This window comes from Pogonomyrmex barbatus, unplaced genomic scaffold (genome assembly GCF_055798465.1).
Source record: "Pogonomyrmex barbatus isolate J1 unplaced genomic scaffold, ASM5579846v1 scaffold1, whole genome shotgun sequence".
Taxonomy (NCBI): domain Eukaryota; kingdom Metazoa; phylum Arthropoda; class Insecta; order Hymenoptera; family Formicidae; genus Pogonomyrmex; species Pogonomyrmex barbatus.
Genome location: NW_028297098.1, coordinates 22,694,093 through 22,702,701, shown reverse-complemented (window position 1 = coordinate 22,702,701; position 8,609 = coordinate 22,694,093). Strand labels below are relative to the sequence as shown.

General features: G+C 38.4%; 1 protein-coding gene across 1 annotated transcript; it reads left to right on the top strand.

The window, feature by feature from the left end:
* The first annotated feature begins 2,699 nt into the window (after positions 1-2,699).
* foxo (forkhead box, sub-group O) lies at positions 2,700-8,080 on the top strand. Its single transcript, XM_089070331.1, has 6 exons — positions 2,700-2,851; positions 2,956-3,153; positions 3,547-3,665; positions 4,110-4,360; positions 5,437-5,817; positions 6,320-8,080. The coding sequence occupies exons 1-6, from the start codon at positions 2,766-2,768 to the stop codon at positions 6,542-6,544; spliced, it is 1,260 nt and encodes a 419-aa protein (XP_088926457.1). The 5' UTR covers positions 2,700-2,765; the 3' UTR covers positions 6,545-8,080.
* Positions 8,081-8,609: the final 529 nt, after the last annotated feature.

The window sequence follows — 8,609 nt, the reverse complement described above, 5'->3', positions numbered from 1 at the left end:
CTCCTGGACAACGAAGGCCGTTTCCGCGCAGTTTATAAAGATTTTGAACGAAAGTGCCGGGCTTTATCGGTGGCTGAGAATCACAGTCGGAACCCGAAGAGAGAGAACAAGAACGGAGCTCATTCTGCGCTCTCTTGCCTCGTGTAAAATCGACGAAGTGATCTCTATCTTGAAACTCAGTCAACCAATCTCGATAGAACAGCTTCTTCTCTGAAGAACATCTCTAGTTATATTATGAATATAGATGGTAAATTTAATTAAACTCTAATCGTTGAAGAGTTCTAGTTGTACTTTGCATAATTCTAATTAATACCAAGAGAATGACGATGGCATTTCTCGACGAATTTAGCATCTTCCGATGATTATCTGCTTCTTAAGTCTTTTAATTTTTATCTCAGCGTGTCAAAGTTTTCTGATAAATTAAAATTACTAATTTTAAGTTTTGTTCAACAAATTTTTTCTAAACTTCTACCTTTTTTAGAGATTCGCTTTAAATAAAATTTAATTTCATATTATAGTAAAATTATTTTGTAAATAAATAATGTTATTTTAGTGCTGAGATATCATATACAGCTCTACATTTTCATTCAGAAGATTATAAAAACTTTTAAAAGTTTCAGTTTGAATTACTTCTTCTGTAATAAGTTCTATAGATATTAAAATCCTTCAAATTTGCTGGTATAATCCTTCGCAAGAACTCGGCTGGATGGAAAAATCAGAACGGTGGCGCCGAAAATGTCTTCATCTTCGAAGCATCGCGCCGATAAAGGCGGGTTGATGATAGGGTTATAAAGTCCTGCTATACAGTCCGCGACTGCACGACTGAAATGGCTGATCGCCCCATCGGAGGGGTAGTCTCTCCCTCGAGCGTGAGTCTCTCACGCGAGGGGTTAAAGCGAAAGAAGTCTGGCGCTGGCGATCGTAAAAGCATCCTGCTGGCGCGATACCCCCTCCCCCCTTCTCTCCCCGACAGCTTCTCAAACTTATCGATAAATACTTTCGTCTTTCCGTGTATTCAGAGGTCCGGCGAGACGATCGGTCAAGTTTGAAAAGAGTGTCGGATAGTAAAGGCAGGAAGATGCCTAAGCCGCGATAAAAATAACTAGACTAGTTCAGATTTATACTGCGGAACTCATTTGCGACCAGCTAATTTGACGAGCTTATCGAAATGGGAAACCGGCACCGGTGAAACAAAAGGAAAAGGATTCGTGCCGGTCTGTTAAGCTTTACTCCGTCCGTTATACGGTCGTTCGGACTGCAGCATTGTGTCGCATCAGCAACACAAGCGAAACTTGCTAACATGCCGCACACCGCCCTACGGATGTGGCTCCCTTTTTTCGCGAATTGATATTGAAAGGGACATGTTGTGGGTGGAAGCAACGAACGCGATGTGCGTCATGAAGGCAAGCCATTTCTTTCTGGCAGTAAAGGATACATCGCTTACATTTCCACGTTATAAATTTTTGGATGTTAAAGCGCCCGGTGCACATGTCAGACGTCCAAGTAAATTGAACGTAACAGATGATAAATACCTTGCAATTTTATGACTTGCCAAACTGTCATAAAGCGTTATAAAAATAAACTATTCATAGATAGATGTAGAGATTAATATAGATAGATATAAATATTCCTTTTTCAAGAAATTTTTGGATATTCTATATATTCACAAAATTAAAGATTTTCTTTGTTCAATAATCTCATAATAATAATATATTATCAGAGATGGATTTTTGTGATTATTTTTATTATATTTATCCATTTAAAGGCCAACAATCTGCGACTATGTTTTAGGAGGGTGATTAACGAAACGATAAAACGTCGTGGCGCGAGTTTGAGAAAGTTGCTCGAAATACTTCGCGTCAACTTCCGCCTGTCTCGTTCGCGATATAACGGCCATTTTAAAGAAGCCATTTTTATTTATCACGCCATCTTCTGCGTGTATGTATTTCATCTTCCTTCGGCGCGCGTTCGTCTCGCCGATTCGCGTATTGGGAGACGAAGACGAAAGGAAATGGTTATCGCTTCGCGACACGGGTATTCTCGTATTAGGATAGAAGCTTTCCGAAATTTTTCGGAAGATCCAACTCCTATATCCCTAGCCGATTCAATTTGCCTAATGAAGAAGGCAGGAGAGACGATGGGGAACTATAAAATGCTTCTATGCTTCTATGATTCATTCTTTGCGAATTGATTTTTTTCATGTATTTCTGTATTCTTTTACGTAAATGTCGAGAGTATAGACTCTATTTCGCTACGAAAGATATACGTTCGAACAAGATAAATTTCCTATAATTTATACGAAAAGGCATTTAAAAATTCAGGAAGAAATGAATTAAGACCCCCGAATGGGTCTTAATCAATTTACAAAAGTATTACTAATACTGTCGAGTACAAGTCATGTATATTCTAATACTGTCGAGTACAAGCCATATTTAAATCTCTTGAATTACAAATTTCCTGATATTAAAATTTATTCTTTATTACTTCCAGTCCAAAAATAGCATAAAAATAGCACAAAAATAGCACTTCAATGATTACATTATTTTTAATTGTAAAATAATATAAGGAAATAAAATTGATTAATAACAAATTATTGTTATTAACTGTTATTCGATTCTGACTTCGTTGTAATGCGTGGTTTAAGAAATATTTTATTTCTTTTTTTCCTTTTTCTTAGCATTACTGTTTTATTATATAATAAACCATGTTATTCTTTCTGTTTGCAGAATTCTATACGTCACAACTTGTCACTGCACAGTAGGTTTATGCGAGTGCAGAACGAAGGCACCGGTAAGAGTTCTTGGTGGATGATCAATCGCGATGCCAAGCCAGGCAAATCCGCCCGTCGCAGGTAAGTTCAGATTTGCGGACAATTTTCCTCTCGTCCTGTTTCTCTTTGTCCTTCTTGATCGCGAACTTGTCGAGAATACCGTGTGTATCGTGCTTGTTGCACAGAGCTACTACCATGGAGAGCACCGGGAGTCTAGAGAAACGACGCGGCCGTTCGAAGAAGATCGCCGAAGCTATAAGAAATGGCGGATTGCTAGCTGAACCCACGTCCAGTCCCAGCAGCAGCGTCGGAGAAGGTTTAGATTTGTTCCCAGACAGCCCCTTGCCGCCTGCTAGCGGATTCCAACTCTCCTCTGACTTCCGGTATGTTCTAATTTTCGTATTTAGGAGTAAAATGTAAAATTTGTATAGCGCAAAGATTTATAATCAAAAAGTTATTTGGAACTATGCGCTGCTTTTCCATAAACTATCATGTTAATTGATATTAGAGTTGACTAATTTTTGTGTAATTTTGAAAGGATTTGGAGTTCGCAAATGTTAATTAAAAGAATAAAACAATAATTTTAATGGCATTTTCATGGCAATATCAAAGGTATAGATATTATAATTATATTAAAGATATTTTAAGTGTGTACGCATGTATCTACATCACTTAATCTATAATCATAAAAATATCTACGTTATGGAAAATTAATTAAAGATTAATGATTAATAAATTTCAAAAGGAAGACGAAATTAATTGTTTTGTCATTCAAGTCCTCGCGCCTCGAGTAACGCCTCTTCATGTGGCCGATTAAGTCCTATCCCAGCAGTTCTCGGGGAACCAGATTGGACACCAACCTATGCATCTTCTTACAGCCCAGAACAGCAATTAGGTATATATCTAATATTAATCTCACTTTCTCCTTTTACATTTTTTTCTTCCTTCTCCCTTATATTTTAATATTTTTCGGATTTATCTCCATATATTATAAATTTCTCCATATATTATTATATATTATAAATTTACATCTTCTAGCTATATAAAACAGCGTTAAATACAAATTACACATTTTATTTAAGTGGCACATAGTTGGTGATATGATTATTTGAATTTATTTTATACAAAAGATTTAGCAACTAAGATCCTGCTTGCCGAAAAATTGACTATGTTACTTGCTTGTTTGTTAACATGTACTTGGCTGGTATCAATATATCGTTTACACATTTTATGTTATTATTATAATAATCGGATTAATCAATTGAAATTAAAGATAAAATTAATTTTTTGCGCTTTATCTGTCCAATAATGCGAATAAAACATGCATCATGCTCGTCAGCAGATACGATCCTAGCAGGCAACCTGGCAGATACGATGAAACTGGAACCCTACCAAATGTACCAGACATCACCGCCGGCCAGCCACCAACAGCAATCGGGCCCACCGCCGCCTTACTACGAAACGCAGTACCAGAGAAATAACGGCCTACGCACGTCATCATCTGCATCCTATGGCCTGCCACCTACTTCGCAGCCGACCAACCAGCAAAGATGCCCAATCCATGGCCTGCAGCCGTGCGCCTGTCAAATGGTGAGTCCGAAATTTTTGGCGGATTTTTCGCGCGAGAATATCACAGCCTTCCACAAAGGACGTCAGCGTTTTTATGTTGCGCATGTTCGGCCTGGCAATGTTGCAAAATCAATAAGGATCGCGATGTTTTACACACACACACACACACACACACACACACACACACACACACACACACACACACACACACACACACACACACACACACACACACACACACACACACACACACACACACACACACACACACATATATACATATATATATCCGTATGTCGCTTTCTGTACGATTTAAAAAGAAAGGATAATGTTAACGAAATTACAATGATGATCGAAATGATAAATAAATATTTCTGAAAATTAATTATTTCTTGAGATTAAGTATAAATACGATCTAACTGAAAAATTATTGTTAAAGAAGTTGAGGAATCTTTTCTTTATGGAAATTGAGCTCGTTATTTTCCACGACGTCGATATTTTTATAACAATATTTTTGTTGTCTTGTGTGAAAAGATTTGCGATGGTGCGATGGAAGCTTATTTACATTTTATTATTGAAACTGGCTTAAAAAAGCATCATACGCTTATGGAATTGTATTGGAACGTATTTTTGATAACGGACAAATGCAAACACATTCAGGCCAAACTCAGAACAACCTGTCCGTGGTAATTGATCAATTTTTAAGAGATCAAATTTGCTAAGATTAAATTATGCTAAAATTGATTTATTTTAATTTCTATTAATTAGTTATTTTAATCCTGCGAGATGTATATGTGTCATATCTTTTTCAAACAGATTCAATTTTTCGAGATTCATTACATTTCTAATGAATTAGAGTAGACATATAAAGAATAACAAATATGGAAAATTGATATTTGTACAAGTATGAGTATAAACAGTGGCATATTTTACGATACCGATAATTATAGAAATAAATTCACATTTTATCTATAAATTATTAGATTAGTCGAAATATTTGTACGTACACATAATAAATTACAACCACAAATACCATAAATTGTTATGATTACGATTTTATTTTCATCGCATTTTCTTGTTACAAATTCGCAAATTAGAACCTGAGTCCTGGCATGTCACCGTCCGGCATGTCGCCATCGTATCAGCAGAACGAGCCCACTCCTACGACACTGGGCAGCAATCAGCAACAGACGCTGCAGTACATGATTCAGACGCAACGTCAACAGCAGCAACAGCAACAACAACAACAGCAACAGCAGCCGCAGCATCAGCCTCAGCATCAGCCTCAGCATCAGCCGCAACATCAGCCGGCACAAACTGGACCAGCTGGACCTAGTCCACCCCATACGCCGACACCTTGCCCCCCAGCTAGCACGATGATGGGTCAGTTGATGGGTGCGCTCAACCATTCCGCCCTCGATGACCTTAACATCAACATCGAGGCGATGCATGGCGGTTTTGATTGCAACGTTGAAGAAGTAAGTCTGATCATGCATCGTCTGTCACTACTGACATTCCCATCGCAAGATCCGTTATTTCTCATGCCACAAATAAGTTTTTAGAAAAATTGCAAAATTTTCAAATTAAAAAAATCATTTGTCACACATGCGATTACCCAAAGAGGGGAGAGGTTTTCTATATTAAAAGAGAAAAAGTGTAGAATTTATATCTTGATTGTCACGCAAAATATTAATCCTTATTCAAAGAATTTATTTTAGTGTAATATCCAAATATTAGCAGGCGATATTATTAATTTTTAAGAAATCATAATGCTATGTACATAATTTTATCTGCTTTACATAACACAGAAAAAAGTTTGGTAGAAATAGTTACACAACAATTTTAGAAAATAAATCTGGTTTAAATTCTGCAAAAAATTCAACAAATTTATATTCTTGGATAAAAATTGCTGTAGAAAAAAATCGAGGTTTCGTGAAAGAGATAGATACAGACGCGTGACACGCGGTACGTGAATTGCAGGTAATCAGGCACGAATTGTCGATGGGCGGCACATTGGACTTCAACTTCCAACAGGGGGTGATGGGTACTGTGCAAGTCAGCGATGGTAACGTCGTTGGCCAGAATGGCGGCGTTGTCTCCCAGAACACGGGTGTCGTCATCGGCACGACGACCGGCAACGCGCCGGGCGTCTACGTAAGCACGAATGCGGCGACCCCCGCCGCGACCCCCTCGTGGGTTCACTAGCAGTTAACCCCTCTGCCCTCGACACCCCCGTCGTCCTTGCCGATGCTGCCGTTGTCCGACGGATCGCTGGATAACTTCTGCGGGACGACCGAAGGGCAGCTCATCGGTGAGTTCCTTGAGTTTGAGTTTCTTGATTTTCAAGTTGCTGGTAATCACAATTGTTATATATCGAGGCCGAGTGTCGATAGATTAAATCGTGTAGTCGTTAGTCATTTGGATTTTCGAAAATCGAATCCAGGCCAAGATTCGTATTCAGATTGTTAGAAAAAAATTGTAGAAAAATCATGGATTTAACTATGATTCGGTGATAATAGCTTTAAGCAGAGTTCAATTTACAACGATTCTACATAAGATCATCCGTGCAAGATTTTTATTCATTTTATATTTTTTATTATTTGGAGTCAGTAAAGAAAAAAATTACTATCGATATTGATATATATTTAATGTTCATTTCATATTTTGAGATTAAATGTTCCACGAGTGGTCAATAATTAAAAGTAGTTTATTCTAGTTTATCGGCTTTTGTAAACGAAGGAACTTGGACTAATTTCCAGGCGATAGCTTTACTCAAATGCATTATGTAGTCGTGAAATAAAGGAAAGACGTAAATCTATGTCATCCATCTGTTAGACGTTAGAGTCCGCGAATCGATATATCATTCTCGCGTGGCTGATTAATCATCCGGTACTTCTCTCAGGATCTTTCGTGAACTTTCTCTCACGTCGCGTTTTCGATCATGAAACTACGAAGGGAGGAAGATAGTCGGGTGGACGCAAGAGGGAATAGGGGGAGAGAGAGAGAGAGAGAGAGAGAGAGCGGGTCATTGATTGTCCCCTCGTGCACGCAAAATAATATTTGCATACTCGTGTCATAACAGTGCTCAGCCGTATGGTATTTAATAAATCGCTTCGACGTTTTGTACCTCCGTCCCCCGAGCCTCTCGGCCCTCTGTATCCCCACCTTTCGCTATTTCGTACGTGCCGACACATTCATATAGCGAAAACCCGTATTCCGACGGTGTTTTGTGCGAAATCGCTATTGACTTGGATGCGATAACAATTACATCGCCGCGGGCCGTGAATTTTATGGAAAGCCTTAACACAATATTGCTGATCGCGATCACATGAAAACAGTGGCATTCTGTTTGATGAAGAAACGAAACGGTGAGCAATTAAGCGTTAGCGAAAAAACACTTGCGAAGTCTCGATTTTCTTTCGAGGCCCGAGTAGTGCGCGTTTTCATGTCACTCGTTTAGCTGTAAATGCGAATTTTCCATTTTTTTTTTTTTTCCATTTCGTACGCACGTCCGAATGTAGATTTCATTTAGTAGATAAGAAAAGATGTATCTTAGATAAGAGATCCATTGGTCCATGATCCGAATAGCGTATTGTTAATAGACGATATTTTTGAAAAGAGTAGCTTAATTTTTAGCATATGAAAGGAAGCTACAAGTTACATGTTTCAGAAAATTGTATAGAAGTGTAATCAGAAAATTGATTTTCTGGAAATAAAATTGGTTAGATGGAAAATACCAAAGGTGTACCTGTGTTTTTAATACAACTCACGCTTTAGAAAGTAAAATTGTTTTAAAAGCAGCAAATTCACAAATGTTTGACCGTTCACGCGCTTACGACGAGACGATAATCCCTTCTTCATCATTTCCCAGAGTATTCGTTTACGGCATGCTCAAATATTCACGTCGCTTTGCAACGACCTTGGACAATTTACACGAAATTACACTGGCAATCGCGCCCGGATAATGCGATCTGTTTCTTTCTGTTGGTAGCGGAGTGCTTTGTAAGCGATAAAAATTAAAACGTTTTCACATTCTTTTACGTCGGCTCCTTTTTTCACGTCTCGCTCTCTCTTTTGGTGACGGAGGAGGAGGAGGAGAAGGAGGAGGAGGAGGAGGAGGAGGAAGAGGAGGAGAAGAAGGGGGATGGTGTAAAAATGTAACGTGATTTCTCGGAGAAAATCGCTTTTGCTGCTAGTATATCGCAACAAAGTGACTAAAACAACTCCGACTTCGCTACCGGTGCCTTTTAATCTTTAGTACATGTACAAA

What these genes read in the sequence shown, in the direction of transcription:
- foxo (XM_089070331.1), top strand. Translation starts at nt 2,766, where the DNA reads ATGCGAGTGCAGAACGAAGGCACCGGTAAGAGTTCTTGGTGGATGATC. An exon ending in CAGCCCAGAACAGCAATTAG is followed by an intron (nt 3,666 to 4,109) that starts GTATATATCTAA and finishes CATGCTCGTCAG; the next exon opens with CAGATACGATCCTAGCAGGC. An exon ending in TTGATTGCAACGTTGAAGAA is followed by an intron (nt 5,818 to 6,319) that starts GTAAGTCTGATC and finishes CGTGAATTGCAG; the next exon opens with GTAATCAGGCACGAATTGTC.